Source organism: Leucoraja erinacea, chromosome 20, assembly GCF_028641065.1.
Source record: "Leucoraja erinacea ecotype New England chromosome 20, Leri_hhj_1, whole genome shotgun sequence".
In the NCBI taxonomy this organism is placed as follows: Eukaryota; Metazoa; Chordata; class Chondrichthyes; order Rajiformes; family Rajidae; genus Leucoraja; species Leucoraja erinaceus.
The window spans coordinates 23,363,655-23,388,409 of NC_073396.1; the positions used below are offsets into that span (position 1 = coordinate 23,363,655).

General features: G+C 47.4%; 1 protein-coding gene across 1 annotated transcript in view; it reads right to left on the reverse strand.

Annotated features, from left to right (window-relative positions):
* pkd1a (polycystic kidney disease 1a) overlaps positions 1 to 24,466 on the reverse strand; it is a gene marked incomplete at its 5' end in the record, with an annotated part of 103,056 nt that extends 78,590 nt beyond the window's left edge. Inside the window, 11 exons of the mRNA XM_055651913.1 lie at positions 1,331 to 1,467; positions 4,250 to 4,425; positions 5,724 to 5,855; positions 8,147 to 8,890; positions 11,210 to 11,466; positions 12,357 to 12,507; positions 13,736 to 13,851; positions 16,993 to 17,213; positions 20,609 to 20,700; positions 22,875 to 23,542; positions 24,178 to 24,466. Of these exons, the coding sequence (XP_055507888.1) occupies positions 1,331 to 1,467; positions 4,250 to 4,425; positions 5,724 to 5,855; positions 8,147 to 8,890; positions 11,210 to 11,466; positions 12,357 to 12,507; positions 13,736 to 13,851; positions 16,993 to 17,213; positions 20,609 to 20,700; positions 22,875 to 23,542; positions 24,178 to 24,466 (2,983 nt within the window). The remainder of the gene's footprint in view (positions 1 to 1,330; positions 1,468 to 4,249; positions 4,426 to 5,723; positions 5,856 to 8,146; positions 8,891 to 11,209; positions 11,467 to 12,356; positions 12,508 to 13,735; positions 13,852 to 16,992; positions 17,214 to 20,608; positions 20,701 to 22,874; positions 23,543 to 24,177) is intronic.
* Between the last annotated feature and the right edge of the window lie 289 nt (positions 24,467 to 24,755).

Genomic DNA, 24,755 nt, shown 5'->3' on the forward strand with positions numbered 1-24,755 from the left:
TCCTACGACCTCCTACGACCTCCTACGACCTCGTGACCACCATGCTGCGAATATGAGTCAAGGGCAAACTCGGCAGAGGTCGTGAATTAGGTCGTGAAAGTGGGACAGGCCCTTAATTCTCCTTCCCATTCCCCACACTGACCTTTCTGTCCTAGTGTAATGAGGCAAGTCGTACATAGTGTATACATATTTATTAAAGTCCACTTACAGCATTGGTCTGCAGGACATTACAGTAACTAGCAGCTACTCACACTGACTTATGTAAGCAAGATCTTGGTAATATAAATCGCAAATTAGGCGGAGCGACTACTAACAAGCACTGCAATTAGTTAGTTGGAAATAACCTATCTACATCTTTCCTTGTAGAAACAAAATAAAGCATAGATACATGGAAGCATGGTGGATGAACAATACAGCAGCCAAAACTTCAATAATACATATGGGGAAGTATAAGTGGTTACACAAAATCACCGTATCTAATGTGTGGCCTGCTGACCCGTCCGTTGTCAGAGTGAGGATAAACGCACATTGGAGGAACAGCATCTCATATCTTGCCTGGGCAGCTTCCAGCCCAGTGGTATGAATATTGATTTATCTAACTTCAAGGGACCCCAGCATTCCTTCTCTCTCTATCCCTCACCCACCCAAGTTGCACCAGCTTCTCGTTTTCACCAAACAAATAGCTAATAATGGCCTGTTTCCTTTATCTTTAGTGTTACTTTTAGAGATACAGCGCGGAAACAGGCCCTTTGGCCCACCGGGTCCGCGCCGACCTGCAATCCCCGCACAGTAACACATTAACACCCACTAGGGACAATTTTTACATTTACCAAGCCAATTGACCTACAAATCTGTACGTCTTTGGAGTGTGGGAGGAAACCGAAGATCTCGGAGAAAACCCACGCAGGTCATGGGGAGAACGTACAAACTCCGTACAGACAGCACCCGTAGTCGGGATCGAACCCGGGTCTCCGGCGCTGCATTCATTGTAAGGCAGCGACTCTACCGCTGCGCCACCGTGACCACCCTGGTTGGTAACAAATATTGTTACTTTTTTGTATATCTTTCATTCATTGTTCTTTATCTCTCTACATCGTCTTCTATATCTCTACTTTCCCTTTCTCTTTCCCGTGACTTTCAGTCTGAAGAAGGGTCTCTCCCCGAAACGTCACCCATTGCTTCTCCCCAGAGATGCTGCCTGTCCCGCTGAGTTGCTCCTTGCTTTTTGTGTCTATCTTCGGTTTAAACCAGCATCTGCAGTTTCTTCCTACACAAGAGGGTGGGGGTTGAATCACGAGACCCACAAACCACATGTGAGCGAGCAACATACCTGGGAGACGGTAGACGTGAGTGACATTGTGCTGTAGCACAGCTTGCTTGACCGGCACATGAGGAACGGAAAGGCTGACGTTATAAGGAGAGCTGAACTGGTAAATGTCATCATCGCTCCCATCACCAAAACTCCACCTGCAAAGTAACAGAAACACTCAGCGCCTAAACACGAAGTAAAGGTCCCTGGGCTTTAGTTGTAGATCAGCCCATGTGGAAACCAAAAATGAAGCACTAGGAAAACAACTCAGTTGACTTAGTTTAGTTAAGTTTAGTTTAGAGATACAGCGTGAAAACTGGCCCTCCAGCCCACCGAGTCCGCGCCAAACGGCAATCACCCCATACACTTGCACTACCCTACACACTAGAGACTATGCACACTCTTGACCAAAGCCAAATAATCTACAAACTTGAACTTGAGATGAAACCAGAGCACCCAGAGAAATCTCACATAGTCATGGGGTGAACATACAAACTCCGTACAGACAGCACTCGCAGTCAGGATCAAATCTGGGTCTCTGGCACTGTAAGGCAGCAACTCTACTGCTGCACCACTGTGTTACCCCTAGTGGGGCAGATGAAAGATTGGGACCTGCCCTGGGGTAGAACTTCCTGGCCTGATACCTAACAACCCAAGTGGCCCATTGGCTGTGCCGAGAGCCTGTTCACCAGAGCAGTAGGAAGATCACAATGGTGGCACAGCAGCACAACTGGCAGAGCTGCTGCCTCACAGCACCAGAGAACTGGGTTTGATCCCGAGCATGGCTGCTTCTACGTGGAGTTTGCTCGTTCTTCCTATGACCGCTTGGGTTTCCTCCAGGTGCTTGGATTTCCTCCCACATCCCAAAAGACGTGCAGGTTTGTACGTTAATTGGCTTCTGCATATTTGTCCCTCATGTGTAGGGAGTGGATGAGAAAGTGGATGGATGGCACAGTGGGGCAGTGGTAGAGTTGCTGCCTTACAGTGCCAGAGACCCAGATTCAATCCTGACTACGGGTGCTGTCTGTACGGAGTTTGTATGTTCATCCCATGACCATGTGAGTTTTCTCTGGGTGCTGGCTGTACACAGTTTGTACATTCTCCCCGTGACTGCAGGAGTTTCCTCCGGGTGCGCCAGTTTCCCCCTACACTCCAAAGACGTGCAACTTTGTAGGTTAATTGGCTTAGATAAAAATCGTAAATTGTTCCTAGTGTGTAGGATAGTGCTGGTGCACAAGGTGATCACTGGTCGGTGCGGATACCGTGGGCTGAAGGGCAATTTTCCACATTGTATCTCGAACGTCTACAGAAAGTGGGATAACATAGTACTACAGGTGCACAACCTTTTATCCGAAGTTCCAAATAACGAAAACCTCCGAATAGCGACATTTTTTCAGTCCTTGAAGAAAGGTCCTTGAAAACGTTCACCGAGGGCGGCCCGCAGAGGTGACAGCGGAACCTCCGGTCGGTCCTCGAAGAAAGGGGAACTAAATCCACATTCATAAAAGAGAAGGTGAGGGTATATTGCGCGGGAGGGTAAAATTGACAATCTGCTGCTGCCTGCCCGCTAAGTTAAAAAGTTCCCAAGGTAGACTCATGATATACAGTGTATCGTGAGTCTTGCATGAGAACTTTTTAACTCAGCGGGCAGGCAGCAGCAAATTGTCGCTCCCTTAAGTTTCACCCCACCTACACCCCTCTGCTTCCCGGCCATGTTTGCGACCCCTTCCCTCCCCTCTCCAGCTCCCTGCCCATTGCACCGGCGCGGGGGCTTTGCACTGTCTTCACGTCGGAGCTAGTGCCAGTCACCGGAGACATCAGGACCAACGGGACACCGGCCCCCAGGCCCACTGCAAGCACGGAGATCCCAGAGACTCACAGCCAGCAGCAACTCTAGCCCAGCCCCGCTCCAACTCCAGAGGAACCCGGGTTGCGGATGAGGGGGCGCAGCTCGGGCTGTGGGCAAACTGCCACTTGTCGCTGTAGCGGCCCATCGGGGAGTGGGTTCCTGTTGGTCCTGATGTCTCCGGCCACCCCCCTGGACAGGAGCTGAGAGACGTCAGGACCACCAGAAGCCGCTCCCCGATGCGCCACTACTTGGCAGTTCGCCCACAGCCCGAGAGCTGCGCCCCCTCATCGGGACACCGACCCCCAGGCCCACTGCAAGCACAGAGATCCCAGAGACTCACAGCCAGCAACAACTCTAGCCCAGCCCCGCTCCAACTCCAGAGGAACCCGGGTTGCGGATGAGGGGGCGCAGCTCGGGCTGTGGGCGAACTGCCACTTGTCGCCGTCGCGGCCCATCGGGGAGCGGACTCCTCTGGAGTTGGAGGGACAGGGAGACACAGCGGCTTTTGAGAATGGTGGGCAATCACTTCCAAAGTTCTGCCCACACAGTCAGTACACCTCTCCTACACTTGTCTCCCGCACTACGATTATCTCGCAGAGAATGATCCCAGCCTAACCCTCCCTATTCTCTCCTATTCTGCAAGAAAAAAACTACATTGAAGACTCAAACTCGCGATCGAGTAACTGCCGGGATCGAGGCGCAAACTCGCGACCTTGCGGATATGAGCCGAGCACTCTACCACTGAGCCAGCCGTTAAAATCTACGCTAAAAATCTTCCATTCCGAAAGCCGAAAAATTCTGAATTACGAAAAGTGTCTGGTCCCAAGGCTTTCGGATAAAAGGATGTGCACCTGTAGTATGAACGGGTGTTTGATGGCCAGTGGGGATTCGGTGGGATGAATGGCCTGTTTCTTTGTTGTATTTCTTAAATCACAACTAAAACCACTGCTTGTGTACAGAGCTGTGCATGCAGTGGGTATACTGAAAGTAGTCATGCTACGCACACATGCAAAGAATTTCCTCAAAGACAGTGGAGTGGGTTGGGAATGGACAGCCGCATAGAACCGAAAAATGCAGTTTCTGCCAGTTACCTGAATGTAGCATTAATGGCTGCGTCCACCTTCACTCTCGCGACAAAGGCATATGGGAGACCTTGTACAAGAACGGCTGGTACACCAGAGACATTTAACTCTGCCAACGGATTCCTCCTGTCCACAGTCACGTTGCAAATAATACTTTGGGTGCTTACTTGGTTGGATGCAGTCAGCTGCAAGAGTGAAACACAAGCGTTAGTCTGCTGGAACGCAGGCTTGTCCTTTGTCCAGGTCAATAGGTACCTCGGATAACGTTATCAATAAAGATGACCCGTTGTTATTCTGCTTTGGGTGGTTAGCCATGCTGTCTCCCATCTTTTCAATGGTGACTACACTTTGAAAGGAAACCCCTGGCGTTACGATGCCCTGATGTTGTGAAACGCACTTTAAGGGCGGGCCATTGAAATGTTTTACATCAATCACCCCTTACACTCACATTATCCTACACACTAAGGACAATAAACCAATTTAGCCTACAAACCTGTATGTCTTTGGAGAGTGGGAGGAAATGGGAGCACCCATGGAAAACCCATGCAGTCACAGGGAGAACGTACAAAGTCTGTACAGACAGCACCCATAGTCAGGATCGAACCTGTAGTCTCTAGCACTGTATGGCAGCAACTCTACTGTTGCACCACTGTGCTGTGTTTATAGAATCTGGGGGGAGTTGATGTGAGTGTTGAGAGAATAACATGGATTGGTGAAGGGTTAATGTAAAAGAGCGCTCAGTACTATTCAGTGAACCCTGTTTCTATGCTGCATGATTCTTTAATCTTTCGGTGACTCCATGAGTTTACCGAAAGATTCAAAACTGGTGATACGCCGGTAGAGCTGCTGCCTAACAACTTCAGAGATCCAGGTTCGATCCCAACCTCGGATACTGTCTGTGTGGAGTTTGCAAGTTCTCCCGTGTGGCTTTCCTCCGGTTGCCCCAATTTCCTCCCACATCCCAAGATGTGTGGGTTTGTAGGTAAAGTGGCCCTCTGTAAATTGTCCTTAATGTGTCGGGAGTGGATGCAAAGGTGAGATAACTTGTAATGTAGTTTGCGGAATGAAGGAGAGGATGTTTCCACTCGTGAAGGAGAGGATGTTTCCACCAGTGGGAGAATCTGGGACCAGAAGCCTCAGAATAAAAAGATGTACCTTTAAAAAGGAGATGAGGAGGAATTTCTTTAGTTAGAGGGTGGTGAATCTGTGGAATTCATTGCCACAGAAGGCTGTGGAGGCCGTCAATGGATATTTTTAAGGCAGAGATTGAGAGATTCTTGATTATTACGGGTGTCAGGAGTTATGGGGAGAAGGCAGGAGAATGGAGTTGAGAGGGAAGGATAGATCAGCCATGATTGAATGGCGGAGTAGACGATGGGCCGAATGGCCTTATTCTGCTCTAACTTATGAATTAGTGTGAGTAAGAGCAATGATGTCTAACTACCAAGCAGAACAGGAAATTCCACCTGCCAAGTATACTCACCGAAAGCTTGTAAACAGCCTCTGTTCGATAGATGACTTTGTAGACTTGCTTGTAATGTATGAAGGAGGCCTTATCATCAACGGTCCACTTAAACATGACGTTTGTTCCAGCACTCACTCTCGCTGTGTAGGTCTGCAGATAGAATATTGACAGGATAAAATGGGCATCATGCTGCTACAGAAAGTACAAGAAATAAATGTTAGTCCAACACACAGTTCTGAATGTAGGGCATATCAGCACTGTGTGTCAATGGCAAATCAATCCCATAAACTACATTACAAGTTGTGGTACGTTTAATTTAGTTTAGATTAGTTTCTTATTATTGTCACGTGTACCGATGTACAGTGAAAAGCTTCAGTGTACCTGCTATCCAGTCAAAGAAAAGACTATACATGAATGCAGGTCTACCACTGATTTTCCGGCAAGCTTTCTGGATTATCCGCTTTGCCAGATCAACAGAGGTCCTCCGCAGAGCAGCTCTACCGCTACGCCACCGTACAACCGCTAGACACGGAGAGGGCCAAGTTCACGGTGTGTGATGAGAATCAGACTCTGGAGATTTAAGCTAAGAAAACAAAATGCTGGATCAGGCTTTAGCGGAGCAGCCCTTGACTGTGGGAAGAGAAACAGAGTCAAAGTTTCAGGTCAAAAAACTCAACAAAGGGTCAATAGTTGGACCCTTGGAGATTTGCCCAGCCACTTCATTACTCTTCCCCCATTGAAGGGCGTGACAGAGATAGATTGTATGACTCCTGCTGTTATGTGCATCCTTCAATATTTAGCTGCTATATTTTGTTGACCAACTGCACAACTGGCAGTTTGCCGACTCCATGGATAACTGCCATCTACTGCTTGGAAGCTGAATGCTACATTCCATACAGCGCTATCGAGCACAAAAGTCAATCAACTGAACATGAGGGGAACTGGATAGAGTGGATCTGGAGAGGATGTTTCCACTAGTGTGAGGGTCCAGAACCAGAGGCCATAGCCTCAGAATAAACGGAGGTACCTTTAGAAAGGAGTCAAGGTAGAATTTCTTTAGTCAGATCATGGTGAATCTGTGGAATACATTGCCACAGAGGCTGTGGAGGGCAGATCAATGGATGTTTTTAAGGCGGAGGTTGATAGATTATTGATTAGTACGGGTATCAGTGGTTTTGAGAAGAAGGCAGGAGAATGGGGTTGAGAGGGAAAGATAGATTAGCCAAGATGAATGGCGGAGTAGACTTGATGGATCAAGTGGTCTAATTCTGCTCCTATAACTTATGGAACTGAGGGGAAAGCAGGAAGGGTAAAATCGGATTAGTGTAACAATAGGTGGTACATGATGGAAGCAGATTCAATGGGCCGAATGGCCTGTTTCCATGTTGTTTCTCTTTATGGTTCAGCATTGTCTTAAAATACCCAAAACATCTGCAAAATAGAACAACAGATCAGTACAGTGCACAAACAGGCCCTTCAGCCCATCGAGTTTGTGCCAGCCACAATGTCAAATTAATCTAATCCCATTTTCTTGCACATAGTCCATGTCTCTCCATTCCCTTCCTGTCCATAGATGCAGCACAGAAACAGGCCCTTCAGCCCAACTGATCCATGCCGACCAAGATTCCCCATCTAAACTAATCCCATTTGCCAGCGTTTGGCCCGCATTTCTCTAAACCCTTCCTACCCATGAATCTGTCCAAATGTCTATTAAAGGGCAGCACATTGACACAGCGGTAGAGTTGCTGCCTTACAGTTCCAGAAACGTGGGTTCGACCCTGACTACTGGTGCAGTCTGTATAGAGATTGTATGTTCTCCCTGTGACCACTCTGGTTTTCTCCGAGTGCTCTGGTTTCTTGCCACAAGCCGAAGACGTGCAGGTTTGCAGGTTAACTGGCTTCTAGGGTAAATTGTCCCAGGGGTGTACCTAAGGTGTAGGATAGAACTAGTGTACAGGTGGTCATTAGTCAGCACAGACTTGGTGGGCCAAAAGGCCTGTTTCCACACTGTAACTCTAAAAATAAAATGTTGTTATAGTACCTGCCTCAACTAACTCCTCTGGCAGCTTGTTCCATATACCCACCATCCTCTGAGTGGAAAAGTTGCTACTCAGGTTCATATTAAAAATTGTTCCCCTCACCTTAAACTGATGTCCTCTGGTTCTTGATTCCCCTACCCTGGGTAAAATCCACCTATCTAAATGCTACCCGATCCTAGTGGTCTTATCTGCAATCATGCTGTTGATTAAGTAAGTAAGTTTATTGGTCAAGTATTCACATACAAGGAATTTGCCTTGGTGCTCCGCCCACGTAACAACATGACATACAGTGACAGTTTACGAATGACTCAGAAAACACTAAACATTAATAATAATAATAAGACATTAATGATAAAACACCATTGATCAACCATTGATCACCATTAAACAAAGACTTCTTACCACAAGCTCGTTGGACAACACCCTGATCTTTGGGTCCGGGAGAATGGTCAGTCCTTCGATCAGGTCCTCGGCCCTCACGGCCACGGTCTTGCTGATGGAGCTGACCAGGTTCCTGACGGTGATGGTGATGCTGGTCAGATTGTAGTCCTTGACAAAGAGTGCGATGTTGGAGTAGCAGGTGTTGTTATCCTCCTTTCCGCAGAGCGGGGAGAGATCTTCAGGGCAGGTGGCCTGACAGCTGAACGTCTCGTTGCTCCCGGAGAAGTTCACCGATGGCCTGTCCAGCGTCGCAACCTTGACGATGACGAGCGGGCGATTCTTCGGCACGTAATGGACGCCGTTCTGCTTGGGCGGGTAGATGACGCTGAAGTCGGTGACGGGGGCGACAACTTGCACGCTGCAGGACATGTTGCCGCGTGGGGACCCATCGTCCACGATGGCTCGGTAGGTGTAGTTACCAGGCACGGACTGCCCCTTGCAAAGGAACGGGCTGCTGGCAACTGTCTTGCGCCTGTAGCTGTACAATACACGCAGGTTGCACACCACTCCGTCCGTCCACTCGATGTTGGTCAGGTTGCTGCGGAAATCGGCACTCCCGCTGGAGTAGACAATGCTGAAGTAATTCTGTTGCCAGGGCGACGACTCGTTCCTCTGGCACTGGAGGAAGGCTCCCGGCTCGCTGTTGTGTTGAATGGCAACGATGTCGTTAACTTGGACCGCGATGCTTTCATTGCTCAGTAACACCTTCAACAGGAGAAAAAATAGACACTTACTTTCCTGGTGGAAGGAAATGATGGCAATGATCTCCAGGGCTTAGAGCAAAAATATTAACAGGCCCAACACCAAGCTTCAAACTGGAAGGAATGTCTGAGTTGTGGATACAAGGGCTAGCTTCCACACCCACACTTTCCCCCGAGTCAGCAGTTCTTATCCAAACATTGATTCTAGGAACTGTTAAATCCCCTCTTATGGGCCCCCCCCCCCCACCCCCGGCACAGTGACACAGCAGTAGAGCTGATGCCTTACTGCACCAGAGGCCCGGGTTCAATCCACACTATGGGTGCTGACTGTACGGAGTTTGCACGTTCTACCTGTGATGTGGGTTTCCACCGGGTGCTCCCGTTTCCTCCCACATCGCAAATATGTGGTGTGTAGGTTAATTGGCTTCTATAATATTTGTCCCTGACATGTAGGCTAGAACAGGTGTAGGGGTGGTCACTGGTCAACGTGGACTCAGTGGACCGAGGAGCCTTGTTTCCACGCTGTATCTCTAAACCTAAAAAACGTATTAAGCTTCTTCACAATCCTTCCCTAAGTTCCCAGAGTTCTGTCCTATTCACCTCGAACCCAATGCGGACATTGGACACACTGTCTTTGGAGCTGTTGCGTTACAATGCTGTTATCAGGCTTATGAATGGTCCTATGCGTTGACCGTGGATCATAAGATCATAAGAGATAGGAGCAGAATTAAAGGGCCTGTCCCACTTGGCGATTTTTTTCGGCGACTGTCGGCATCATTGACTGACGTACAGGTCACCGAATAAGTCGCGGCGTGACACGGCGTGACAACGTATTGACGCACGGTGCCTCCTCAAGTGCTGCAACATTTTTTTTGTCACCGCTGGATTTTGGAATGTTCAAAATCCTTTGGCGACCCTGATACGTCAGTCATTGACGCCGGCAGTCGCCAAAAAAAATCGCCAGGTGGGATAGGCCCTTAAGCCATTCAGCCCTACAAGTCAAGCCTGCTCCACCATTTGATTATGGCTGATCCATGTTTTCCTCTCAACCCCATTCTTTTACCTTCTCCTCATAACCTTTGATCGGTCTACGTTTTTATTTAACTGTATTGCAGGGCAGCCACATTTCTGACGCACACAGTTCAGGTTAAGAGCATCTTTCAGAAATGGGACCCCGTTATGCTTGGGGAGGATGTGTATCAATGTGGGGCTTAGCGGGAACTTGCAGGGGGTGGCGCACCCAGTCCCTGAAGCCTCCTCCTGTCTTGGTGGGAGATTGAATGTTTGAAAAATATAGCATGGAAGCCGAACCTTCGGCCCACTGAGTGTACGCCATCCATCGGTCACCCGTTCACGTTAGTTCTATCTTATCCCACTTTCTCATTTACCCCCTACACACTAGTGGCATTTTACAGAAGCCAATTAACTAAAAATGTCTTTGGGATGAGTGAGAAAACCAGACAGACAGCACTCAAGGTCAGGATCGAACCCGAGTCTCTGGTGCTGTGAGGCAGCGGTTCTACCAGCTAGCTGCCTCTTGGGCAGATATGTGCAGATTTGGGAGGTGCTCTCACCGCAGCCTGTGAACGTAACTGCAGTGCATTTTGTAGATGGTACATATTGCAACAAACTGCAGATGCTGGTTCACAAAATAAGACACAAAGTTCTGGAGTAACTCATCCGGTCAGGAAACATCTCTGTAGGACAGGGATAGATGATGTTTCGGGTTAGAATCCATCTTCAGACTGATTGTGGTTGCGGGGGCGGGGGCAGGAGAGGGGGGGGGGGGGGGGTGGGGAGGAGGGGGGTGGGAAAGAAGAAAACTGGAAGAGGGGTGGGGCAGGACAAAGCCTGGTAACTGACAGATGGATGTAGGTGAGAGGCGGGGGGGGGGGGGGGGGGGGGGGGGGGGGGGGGGGGGGGGGGGGGGGGGTGGGGGGGGGGGGGGGGGGGGGGGGAGGGGGGGGGGGGGGATGGGGGGGGCTAGGGTAGCCAGATGATTCGACAAATGCTAAAGATGTAATAACAAAAAGTGTGAGTTAAGGATAGAAGAGGAGCAAATCGTGAAGTCAGAGGTCATAAGGTCATGTGATAGATGTAGAATTAGGCTGGCAGAAGGGTGGGGATGGGCTGGTTTGTAGGTTAGTTACCTATAACCAAAAATAAAATGAGAGGAGTAGAAACAAGCATCTGCAGATGCTGGTTTACACAAAGGGCACAAAATGCTGGAGCAGGTCAGTGGGTCAGGCAGCATCTCTGGTGAAAATGGATAGGTGACTTGGCGGGTTGGGACATTGGTGGTGGAAGCCACGGATCATCTTACCACGTGATGCGTGGCACTGTGAGGCGGCAAGGTCCAGGTGTTCTCAGACACGATATCGTAACTGGGATGGCTCCTGCTGAAGCGCGGCGGGGTTAGGTTCGGGCACTGCGTCAGGACGTCGGAGCTGCAGGGTCTTTTGAGCGGCAAGCAAGCTTTGGCCGACCCACACCACTTGGTCCCACTGGTGCAGCCATGAGTCTCATTGCCACGAGTTCCAGCCAGACACAGAGCAAAGGAGGTGCACACTTCTTCGCTGTCTGCAAGAAGAAATGGACGGATTGTTTCAGAAGTGGAAGTAACTTTAGTTTAGTTTAACACCGAAGATAGGCACAAAATGGTGGAGTAACTCAGCGGATCAGGCAGCATCTCTGGAGAAAAAGGATGGGTAATGTTACGGGTCGGAAAGAGACCCTTCTTCAGACTGAGAGTTTAGTTTAGTTTATTGTCACGAGGTACAGTGAAAAGTATTTTTTGTTGCATGCTAACCAATTACCGGGAAGACTATACACGATTACAATCGAGCCATCCACGGTGTACAGACACATGATAAAGGGAATCATGTTTCGTTCAAGATAAAGTCCAGTAAAGTCAGATCAAAGGTAGTCGGAGTGTCTCAAGTGATGTAGATAGTACCTCAGGATTGCTCTCTAGTTAATAAATTGGTTCAGTTGCCTAACAACAGGTTGGCAGAGACACAGGTTCAATGCTGACTATGGGTGCTGTCTGTACGGAGTTTATACGTTCTCTCTGTGACTGCATGGATTTTTCTCGGGTGAAACTTTTAAGAAACATTTGAAAAGGCACATGGATAGGACAGGTTTAGAGGGAACTGCGCCAAATGCAGGCTGGTGGATCTAGTGTAGATGGGACATGTTGGTTGGTGTGGGCAAGTTGGGCTGAAGGGCCTGTTTCCACAATGTATGACAAACCCACACATCTTTGGGGTGTGGGAGGACACAAACATTGTGGGCTGAAGGACCTGTTCCTGTGCTGTACTGTTCAATAGTCGGAGAATTAAAGGGGAGGTTGGGAAAGGTTTTTAATCCAGAGAGCGGTGGGGTCTGTATTTGCCTGGAGGTGGTAGTGGCATTGTTCTATGTTCTAAGTCCTGATTTCTCACACGATTCTATGACAATCAAGGCATTACCTGGTGTGACAAGGTACAGGTCTGCTCCAGCACATCTTGGTCGGTAGATCCTGAATCTCACTTGTACGGTACGGTTTAAATTTTCCGTGGCCATTTCGACCACTGAAATGTAACCTTTGTGACTGAACCAAAGTCCAGGGAAGACCATGAGCTACAGGACAAACATGGAAACAAAAGGATCAGCAAGTGGCTTGATAAAGAGGAAATAAACACATTCACCCCCCTGGAAGGAAGCTGATGAACCGGCTCCTGCTTGTCCCCAGAGGACTGGAGGATGCAAGAGCAAGGGCTGGTGGAAGAGTGAGCCGTGGCCTTGCGTCCTTCAAAGTCGGCTGCAGGAAGCACCTCCAGGGCACAAGTGCTGAAGGTGGTCGGGGGGTGAGGAGAGGGGCAACAGTTTGCTGGACTATTCGGACGTAGGCGACGGCTGGAGGCCGTGCAGCAGCCTGGGGCTCGCCTGGATCAGGAGCGGCTCCAGGAGACTGAGAGCGTGGATTGGACTGGAGTTTGAAAGTGGCACCAAAATCTGGTGACTCTTGCCTGAGGTCTCAGTGGACTGTTTAAATGCACTTTAGACTAATCAGGGATTGTGCTCATGTATGGCAATACTTCACTGAACTAAGTAAAAAAAGGAATTTCACTGTATGTCGAAAGAACCATTGAACTATTGATTCTTTGTTTCTGGATAGTACCTTGATGAGGAATATATCTGACTTTGCAGACAAACATCAAGATGCAACAAAATCTTGGGGGGGGGATGGGGGAGGGGAGTGGTGGAGGAGGGGGGGGGGGTGTGGGGCGTGGGGGTGTGGGGGAGCGGGGGTGTGGGGGGGGGGGTGGGGGGGGGGGGGGGGGGGGTGGGGGGGGGGGGGGGGGGGGGGGGGGGGGGTGGTGGTTGGGGTGGGGGGGGGGGGGGTGTGGGGGGGGGTGGGGGGAGGGGGGGGGTGGGGAGGGGGGTGTGTGATGGGAGGGGGGGGGGAACTTTCAAAACCTTCATAACCTTTGTACTATTTCACCGATCGGAACAAAACCTATTTGACTTGCAGCAGAGGAGAATGGTGAGTAAGGTGGCAAAAAATCGTAGCGCTATGGGGGATTATTTTTTGCGCAAATTTAATTACAGCGCAGGCAGGACGAGGTCAAGATGAGAGTTTTAGTAATATATAGATGGTTCAAACACAGGTAGGTCTTACTAGTGAAGATGGGACATGTTGGTCGGCCATGGGGAAGCTGTGCCGAAGGGCCTGTTTCCACGCTGTATGACTATGACTCTAAGAGCTGCGAAGAATGGAAGATATCCAAATGCATTCACCTAGGAGACCCTCTGCCACTGTGGGTGACCCTATGGCTGGTTCTATTGAAGGCAGACAATCACTTACCTCCCCCAGGCCTATGGATGGTGGTGCGTTGTTGTTGACGGTGATGTTTCTGACCGGTAAGTGTGTACTGAACGCCGGCAATCCCACCAGTAGATAATCGGCGCCAGGAATCCTATCTGTTTTACAAAATATATGTGGGAAACACTGATGGGTGAAGAGTATGCAAATGGTTCAGGCACCCACCACCCTCTCTATAAACTTGTCCCACACATCACATGAGGCTTTGCCCCTCTCATCTTAAAGCTGTGCCATCTAGTCCTTGACATTTCCACCCTGCGAAAAAAGTTCTGTCTACCCTGTTTATGCCTCTCTTAATTTTGTATAATTAATTGGCTCATAGACTATAGAACCTATAGCACAGGAACAGGCCCTCCAGCCCATGATGTATGTGCTGATCGTGATGACAGGTTCAACTAATCTCCTCTGCATGTATATGATCTATATATCACTCCATTCCTTGGACATCCATGTGTTTATGTAAAGCCTCTTAAACACCACTATCGCATCTGTCTCCACTACCATCCTTGGCATTTTGTGCATTCACCACCTTCTGTGTAAATAAACCTGCCTCAAGTATCTCCTTTAAACTTTGCCTCTCTCACCATGAAGCTATGCCCTTGATTCTTTGATATTTCTGAATGTTTACCCCATCTATGCTATCTCTTCTACTTCTGCCAGGTTTCCCCTCAACCTCTGGCATGCCAGAGAACGAAACTCAAATTATAAAAATTCCAACCTCTCCGGGTAGCTAATACCACCTAACCCAGGTGGCATTCTGGTCAACCTCTTCTGTACCATGGCAGCCACGGTGGCATAGCTGGTAGAGCCTCTACCTCACAGTGCCACACACCTGGGTTCAATCCTGACTTTCGATGCTCTCTGGGTGGAGTTTGCACGTTTTCCCTGTGACCGCATGGGTTTTCTCTGGGTGCTCCGGTTTCCTGCCAACATCCCAAAGTCATGCTGGTTTGTAGGTTAATTGGCCCTCTGTAAATTGCCCCATAGTGTGTAGGGAGGTGATGAGCAAGTGGGATAACGTAAAATAAGCATGAATGAGTGATCAATGGTCAGCGTGGACCAGGTAGGCCGTAAGGCCTGTTTCCAAACTGTATATCTAAAACCAAACAAAACCCACTTCAAAGACTTCATAACCTTCATGTAACGTTGCGACTAAAACTGTGCGCAATTCTCCAATTACGGCCAACCCAAAGTCTTACAGAGCAGCAGAATATTTGTGATTACCTGTTTAAATTCAAGATATGTCAAATGTCTGAATGTAACTACAAATGTTCTGAACTGCATCCTCACCCCAGGGAATCGAGATTTTTGTGTGATGTTAACTGACGTGTTTTCTCTTTGAATATTTCTCTCATTGTTTTGCATACTCAGTCACAGATGGAACAAAGCAGGCAAGAATTAGGGTCATCTGGTACACGTTTCCTCGGAGGACAGGTGCCAAGTGCAGCACAGTGTGGAACGTGCAGTATCGAGCACAAATCTGCACCTGCACGGTTGCTTTGACAGCTGGCTAAACCACGACTCTAGACTGAATGTTTGTGAATGTCTTTCACCTTAAACTCAGTTATATCAACAAAGTACAAATGACCTCACATGCACCCTTCTTCCATTTAGACATTCCACTCCCAGAGTAGGCAGATTTAAATGTCCCAGACTACAAAAATAAGGTAGATCTGCTGCAACCAGGGCAGCGCGGTGGCGCAGCGGTAGAGTTGCTGCCTTACAGTGCCAGAGACCCGGGTTCGATCCCGACTACAGGTGCTGTCTGTACGGAATTGTACGTTCTCCCCATGACCACCTGGTTTTCCCTGGGTGCTCCCATTTCCTCCCACACTCCAAAGACGTGCAGGTTCGTAGGTTCATTGGCTTTGTTAAAGATTGGAAGCTGTCGCAGTGCTAGTGTTCTGGGCAGCGCGGACTCGGTGGGCCAAAGGGCCAAACTCGGTGGGCCAAAGGGCCAAACTCGGTGGGCCAAAGAGCTTGTTTCTGCGCTGTATCTTAAACTAAATTAAAACACATTTTTAAAAAGTACATAAAACAGTGCAGCACTGGAACAGGCCCTTTGGCCCACAATGTCTGTGCGGATCATGAGGCCAAGTTAAACTACCTGCACGTGATCTAAATCCCTCCATGAGAGCATTTTAAATGCCACCATTATGTCTGCCTCCACTACCAGCCCCAGCAGTATGTTGTGTAAAAAACTCTATGTGTAAAAATCTTGCCCGGCACATCTCATTTAAACTTAAGCCCTTTCACCTTAAAGCTGACTGGATAGCACACATCAAAAAGCTTTTCATCGTACCTCAGCCATGTCAATAATAAACTAAACTAAACTACGCCCTCTGGTCTTTTACATTTTCCACTCAGGGAAAAAGGTTCTGACTGTCTATTATATCCATGCTTGAAATCCACTTGTCACGATGCGCTACTCACAATGCACCTTGTTGAATGCACCGTATCTAATGCACAGCTGGCATTACTGCCTCACTCGAAGTGTGAGAGGCCATGAGTGGAGACTGGGGTGCAGGAGGCAGGAACTAAAGTTCTGCTTCCTGACCACCTGATGGCCTTCTGACATCTTGTGCTGTCAAATGGATAGAGGCACAGAGTGATACAGCACGGTAACAAGCCCTTCGGCCCACCGAGTCTATGCTGACCATCGATCAATCATTCACACTAGTTCTATGTTATCCCACCTTTGCATCTTACAGTGGCCAATTATCCTGCAAACCTGCAGATCATTGGGAATTGGGAAGAAACCGGAGCACCCGCAGGAAGCCCACATTGTCACATGGAGAATGCCCAGACTCCACACAGACTCAAAATGTTTAGGGATACAGCATGGAAACAGGCCCTTCGGCCCACCGAGTCCACTCTGACCCAACCTGTTCACACTAGTTCTATGTTATCCCACTTTCGCATCCACTCTCTTCATACTAGGAACAATTTACAGAGGCCAATTAATCTACAAACCAGCATGTCTTTGGGACGTGGGAGGAAACAGGAACTCCTGGAGGAAAACCCACGTGGTCACAGGGAGAACGTGGAAACTCCGCACACAGACAGCACCTGAGGCCAGGATCAAACCCGAGTCTCTGTAGCTGTGAGGCAGCAACTCTACCCTGTCACCCTGTCAAGCCAAATGATCAAAACCCTATCTTATCTCTGCTGGGTGTATTAGGGACCTTCTGGCCTGGTGCTTTGCCATGAAAAGCCATCTCATCATTTTGTTCACTCACCTCCAGCTCTGTATGCACAAACAAAGCCTCTCCTGGCATCGCACAGATCCGTCTGCCATTCTCCATCACCGCTTGCATTCACGTGCACGCACGTACCACTGGGTAGCATGTCCAGTTCCCACGGCAACCAGTCCGGAAAGTTCTCCAGGGCAGACCCGTCCACCCACTGCAGCGTTCCAGCGCTTGCAGTATCACTGAGGCCTATCCATACAGGATGCTCGCTGGAAGGGAGCACAAGGGAGTCATGTAATCCGCCCATACAGCCCCTCGTGCCTGCCCTGCCATTTAATTAGGACACGGCCATCTCTCGCCTCCCCCCACCTGCCCCGTTCCCCTCATTCATTGTACACAAAAACCCTAATAATCCAGCATTTTAAGGGCTCAGAAAGGCAGCCAACATCATCAGAGACCCACACCATCACCTTGGCCACACACTCATTTCACCCCTGCCAAAGGGAAGGAGGCACAGGAGCCTGAAAACTGTATCGTCCAGGTTCAGGAACAGCTTCTTCCCTCCAGCCATCAGGCTATTAAATACTACAACCTCAAATAAGCTCAGAACTACAATAGACCATTATTATAATTATTATTATTGCACTACTATTGGCTGTTTTTATGTGTGTATGTGCATATATATATATATGTGTGTGTGTACTTGTGAGTACATGTATATATACACACTGAACTTTTTTTTGCTTTTATTCTCTCGTTTATCATATTGTTTACAGTGTACAATGTTTACATATTCTGTTGTGCAGCAGCAAGTAAGAATTTCATTGTTCTATCTGGGACATATGACAATAAAACACTCTTGACTCTTGACTTTAGCTTTGGTTTAGAGATACGGCGTGGAAGCGAGCCCTTCGGCCCACCGAACACAGCGACCAAAGACCACCCTTACAATCCTACACACTAGGGACATTTTGCAGAAGCCAATTAGCCTACAAACCTCCACATCTTTGGAATGTGGGAGGAAATCGAAGCACCAGGAGAAAACCCACGCGGTCACAGGGAGAACGTACAAACTCTGTACAGATAGCACCCGTAATCAGGAACGAACCCGGGTCTCTGGTGCTGTAAGGCAGCAACTTTACCACTGCGCCACTGTGTGCTGCTCCTTAATAGTGTTGGATTGCTAGATTTTCTGACCTATTGGATATTAATTCAATAAATAGATTTGATAGTCATGAGAGTCAAGAGTGTTTAATTATGATTTGATGACTCTGACCTTGTACTCGCTGAGGTTTAGAAGGATGAGGGGGCAGATCTCATTGAAATCTACTGAATAATGAAACCCTAGATAGGGTGGATGTGGTGAGGATGTATCCACTAGTTGGAGCGTATAGGACTAGAGGCCACAGCTTCAGAATAAAAAGGCATATCTTTAGAATGGAGATAAGGAGGAATTTCTTTAACGACGGGGTGGTCAATTTGTGGAATTCATTGCCGCAAGACGGAGGTGGTGACAGTCATTGGGTATTTTTAAAGCGGAGATTGATGGGTTCTTGATTAGCAAGGGCGTCAAAGGTTACGGGAAGAAGGCAGGAGAATAAATAGGGTTGGGAGGGAAAGGTAGATCAGCCATGATCAAATGGCAGAGCAGACTCAATGGCCTAATTCTGCTTCTATGTTTTATAATCATATGATCTTATTAAATATTTTCCCTCCCAACTTAAACTTACACCCTCTAGTTTTTGACACTCTTATCCTGGGGATTAGACTATGGCCATTCACCTAATCTTTACCGCGCATGATTTTATAAGCAGCTATCCTGAACAAACAAAAGGCAGTTCAATAAACATTAGTATAACAAAAAATACACAAGACTGTACAATAACTTGGAAAATCTGCTCTAGACATTAGTACTTTTAATTCATTTTTTTTAAAGTGTTTACACAGCTGTATAATTAATTTCCAGTGAACAAGGTGAATTAATAAGGAGCTCTGGAAAGGGGCCCAAGTGTGTTTACAGGTAGTCAGGGACATGGGGATCACAGTGAGATGACAGGGAGAGTAGGAATAAAGCCTCAGTGAGTTTATAAGAAAAGAAGATAGACACAATAAGCCGGAGTAACTCAGCAGGACAGGCGGCATCTCTGGAGGGAAGGAGTGTCTGATGAAGGGTCTTGACCCAAAACGTCATTTACTGCTTCTCTCTAGAGATGTTGCCTATCCCACTGAGTTACTCCAGCTTTTTTGTGCCTATCTTGAGTTTAAACCAGCATTTGCAGTTCATTCCTACACAAGTCTGTGGAATTCTCTGCCTCAGAGGGCTGTGGAGGCAGGTTCTATGGATGCTTTAAAGAGAGAGCTAGATAGGGCTCTTAAAAATAGCGGAGTCAGGGGATATGGGGAGAAGGCAGGAACGGAGTACTGATTGGGGATGATCAGCATTGAATGGCGGTGCTGGCTCGAAGGGCCGAATGGCCTATTCCTGCCCCTATTGTCTATTGTCTATTATCTATTGTTTACAAGAAACGTGGGACTGGTCTCCCGTGCGTTTAAAGGGATGAATAGAAAATGGGGGCCTGGTGAGCTTAAAGGAAGTTAGATTATGGGATCACAGATAGTGTACAAGACCATGAGAAGATTACATCAGGTAAAGGCACAGAGTTTTTTTATCCGGGGTAGGGGAATAGAGAACCAGAGGACATAGGTTTAAGGTGAGAGAGGAAAGATTTAATAGGAACCCGAGGGGCAACTACTGAAGAGTGGTGGGTATATAGAACGAGCAGCCGGAGGAGGCAGGTACTATCTTAATGTTTAAGAGACATTTAGACAGGTACATGGATAGGGCAGGTTTGGAGGGATACGGGCCAAACGCAGGCAGGTGGGACTAGCGTAAATATTGGTTAGCGTAGGCATGTTGGGCCGAAGAGTGTATGATTCTACGAGTCTAAAGGGAGTGCAGGAATCACAGATCTTGTAAATTTAAAAGGAAAGTGTGAATAAGGCTCTGTTACGTTTAAAAGAGGGATATAGATCATGTGCAGACTGGTGAGATCAATCTAACTTTGCATTATGTTCAGCACAAACATTGTGGGCCGAATGGCCCGCTCCTGTGCTGTACTGTTCGATGTTCGATGCGCTAACCCACACTTGAGATGCGAGTAGAAATCAGGGAAACCCAGAGGGAATCCCACGTGGTCACCGGGAGAACATGCAAACTCCACACAGACAGCACCTGAGTATGTGTCGCTGGAGCTGTGAGGCAACGATTCAACGATACAATTATACTTTATTGTCACATGTACCTAGGTACAGTAAAATGCTTTGTTTCACATACAACCCATTAAAATCATACAGCAGACCTCACCCAGGCTGAACACAATGAGTCGCCACGTTTCTGGTGCCGACAACAGTTTTATCTGCTGCTGCTGTCCCAACATGCCGTTACACATCCCATAAAAGGGGGCTTTGTAAAAATTATGAGCACTTGGGCAGATATGGGGGGGAACTTTCAGATATTTGGTCAATGGGACTGGTTTAAAGAGGTGGAAAGATGGGGAGGATTAAGGGAGGGAATTCCATCGAGGAAAACCAAATTTAACTCACAGGAATAAAACCCAGAACCAGGGCAGTTCCACAAAACATCAAACTACCATATGAAGCTTACCATCCTGTAATATTTGCTATAAACTTCTGTATTTCTGGACTCTTCACTATTGCCAGGTCACCATTGGTGTGAGATTGACAGAATTGACGGCGCTATGTGCCAAATGGCCTGGAAATTTCTATGTTTCTATGTAAACTCACAGGAATAAAACCCACCAGAGCATGTCCAACAGTAAACTTGTTCTTCAAATGTGCCAAACCTGTATTTCTGGACAGAATGGAGACCATCTGTGGATTGACAGAATTACGACATGAAATTAAATTTTGTCAGTTTCAGTTTAGCTTTCAAGAGATACAGAATGGAGACTCTGTGGAGAATTAGACATGAAATTAAATTTAGTTTCAGTTTAGCTTAGAGATACAGTGCGGAAACAGGACCTTCGGCCCTCCGAGTCCACGCCGACCAGCCATCCCCACACATAAACACAAGCTAGAGACAATTTGCAATTTTACCAAGCCAATGAGTCTGCAAATCTGTACGCCTTTGTAGTGTGGGAGGAAACCGGAGCTCCCAGAGAAAACCCATGCAGCTCACGGGGAGAAGGTACAAACTCTGTAGGGAGAGCACCCGTAGTCAGGATCGAAACCGGGTCTCTGGCGTTGTAAGGCGGCAACTCTACTGCTGTGTATCCATGCTGCCCAAAATTAAGGCAATCTCTGCGAGGCTCTGTTAAGAGTCTTAGTTTAGTTTAGTTCACTCTATAGATTGAATTGAATTGAATAAGTCTTATTAGACAAATATGTATACATACAAGGAATTTGCCTTGGTGCTTTGCTCGCAAAGATAACAGCACGATATACAGTAAACAATTAAAAACAAAATATTATAAATGAAACATGTGAAGAATAAAATAAAATACCCGAGTAAAAGGAGGCTACAGACTTTTGGTTGTAGAGTAGAGCTACTACTCGTGGAAAAAAGCTGTTTTTATGTCTGGCTGTGGTGGCTTTGACAGTCCAGAGTCACCTCCCAGAGGGAAGTACTTCAAAATGTTTGTGGCCAGGGTGAGAGCAGTCAGAGATGATCTTACCCGCTCGCTTCCTGGCCCTTGCAGTGTACAGTTCGTCAATGGGGGGGAAGATTGCAGCCAACAACCTTCTCGGCTGATCGAACGGTTCGTTGCAGCCTCCGGATGTCATGCATGGTGGCCGAGCCAAACCAGACCATGATGGAGAAGGTGAGGACAGACTCTATGATGGCAGTGTAAAACTGGACCATCATTCCCTGTGGCAGTTTGTGTTTTCTTAGCTGCCACAGGAAGTACATCCTCCATTGGGCCTTTTTTTAAATTGTGGAGTCGATGGTGGCCTCCCATTTGAGGTCCCTGGAGATGATGGTTCCAAGGAACTCGAATTTGAGGTATGAGGAAGTAGCTCGACCAGCTGTGTTACTGTGCCACCCTTCAGTTGAGGCTTCGGGACTCTACGTCTAAACACTGGAAGGTTTTCTCTCGGGTGAAGAGTCAGGCAATCATGTTTTGTGATATGGGAACAGGAGAAGGCCTTTTGGGCTCTCTAGTGTTCTCCATCATTCTATAATCTCATCTCCATTCACCAGCATTTAGTCCTTATCAGTGTGGATGGAGATCTTCCCTTGACCTGGGAATCACTGTCTTCTTGAGAAGAAAAGTTCACCGTTTCCACCATATCTTGCACGAAAAATAATGAACCTTTATTTAAAAACCCCACTTAAGGCGAGTAGAACAAGATAAGATGAAAGTGGCAAGATTTAATAGAAACCCGAGTGGCAACTTCTATAGTTTAGTTTAGTTGGGCTTAGTTTATTGTCACATGTACCGAGTTCCAGTGAAAAGCCTTTTGTTGTGTGCTAATCAGTCAGTGGAAAGACTCGCTCATCACTCCTCACTCAAAGGGTGGTGGGTACATGGAATGAGCTGCCAGATGAGGTTGTGGGGAAAGTACAATAACACCTTTTAAAAGACACTTGGACAGGTAAATGGGTAGGAAGAGGTTATAAGGGCTGTGGGCCAAAAGTGGGCAAATAGGTCTAGCATGGTTGGGGCATCTTGGTTGGCATTGACGAGTTGGCCAATGTACCTGTTTCCCTGCAGTATAATTCTATGAAACTATAGTCCATCAGTAATTTTATGATTATGCTCCCTTGATCTGGAGGAACGGAGATGTGGTTAAACATTGGTTTTGCCAACATCCTTATAGTGATTATCCAAAGGACCTCTGGACCAGCCAATGCCAATGTTGACAAATCCCAATGCAAACTCTTTGGGAATCATTAATGGCTTCGATTAGAGATTGGGTTTGGCCGACTCACCCTTTACTGTGTCATCATTAGACGCTGTAATGCTCCACGTTGCTGTGACACTGTTGCTGCCCCAATTGTAGATCTTGACGTCGATGCTTTTATTAGTTTGGACCACAGGAGGACACGTCATCTCCAGCCTTCCCTGGGGAGCGGTGATGTTTATTTCCACGTGCAGTGAGGTAAGCTTTCTGCCCACAAAGAAGGCAACACTGACCAGGTACGTGCCCGGTAGCCCATACTTATGGAACACCGTGTGGCTGGTGGTGTTGAAAGGTGGCGACGTATCGCCAAAGTCCCACTGGAAAGTGCTGACATTGACCAGAGTCTGAATAGTCAACCGGGCCGCCTCGAAGAGGCTGAAAGTGCGAGGTTCAGCAAAGTTTGCGATTGTAGCTTTGAATGCTTGTTCTATGACAGTGCAGCCACAAACCTGAATAAGTCCTCCATCCGCTGCCTCCTGTGCGCACATGGTGACTGAATCCGGCTCAAGTTTGGACCCACACAGGCAATGGCTCTCATTGTCCAAGGCAGCATATGGTTCGCCCTCATTGAAACAAAGCTCAATGCAATTTTCTCTGCTGGAATTCTGCAACGTCATCAGAGACAGGTTCACTATCGGCTGCCTGTCAGGTAGGCAAGCCACAAACCCAGACCCTGAAAGAGCAAGAGAGTTGAGTGTAAATGCAATAACAAGGACCTGCAGTAGCTGGTTTATACCAAAGATAGACACAACTAACTCTGCTATTCATGGGAATAAATGTACGTAAAAATGTTGGACTTTTGCATTTAATAATATTACGAAGTCTCATTTTTCTTTGTTGGGATATCAGTAAGTTGGGTGTACGAGAATGATCCTGGGGATGATTGGGTTAATGTACTTTGTTGGAGTTTAGAAGGACGAAGAGGGGACCTCATTAAAACTTACCGAATAGTGAATTGCCTGGATAGAGTGGATGTGGAAAAAATGTTTCCACTTGTGGGAGAGTCTAGGACCAGAGCGTTCAGCCTCAGAATTGCCACTAACAGCTGTGGAAGCCAAGACATTGGGTATTTTTAAAAGCGGAGATTGACGGGCTCTTGATTAGTAAGGGCGTCAAAGGTTACAGTGAGAAGGCAGGTGAATGGGGTTGAGAGGGAAAGATAGATCAGACATGATCTAATGGCAGAGCAGACTCAATGGCCTAATTCTGCTTCTAAGTCCTGTGGTCTTATGGTCTTTAACTTGACACCCATACTAATCAGATAATAATTGATGGGGGTTTAACGAGGTTGCTAATGTTAGTACTCACCGTAGAAAAGGCTTGAAAAATTAACACTTAACACAGATACGTCCTTTAGCTTTGAAGGTTTGGCACACTTAACGAATTCACTTTCAACGATGATTACTCCATTTGCTTCTTCCTCATTCATCCAGCTCGGTAACCAAGAAAGGTTACAGTCACAAACAAACTCATTAAAGCTCAAGTTTCTGAAAAATATCAAAGAATTGATTATAGATTTTGGTTCATTTTGCAAAATACACAAATTGCAGCAGAATCGTTGGGCAATACAGCGGGGAAACAGGCCCTTCGGCCCAACTCATCCATGCCGACCAGGATGCCCCATAGTTCCATTTTCCCGTGTTTGGCCCATATTCCTCTACACCTTTCCTATAATGTATCTCTCTAAATGCCTAAAATACATCTCTAAAATATAAGGGTCTCTCTAAATGTCTTTTAAATGTTATAAATAGGAACTACAGATGTTGGTTTACACCAAAGATCGACACAACGTGCTGGGGTAACTCAGCGGGGCAGGCAGCATCTCTGGAGCAATTGGTGGTCTGTTCTGGTAGCGTATGTTCTATCATTCCTATATGTAGTCATAG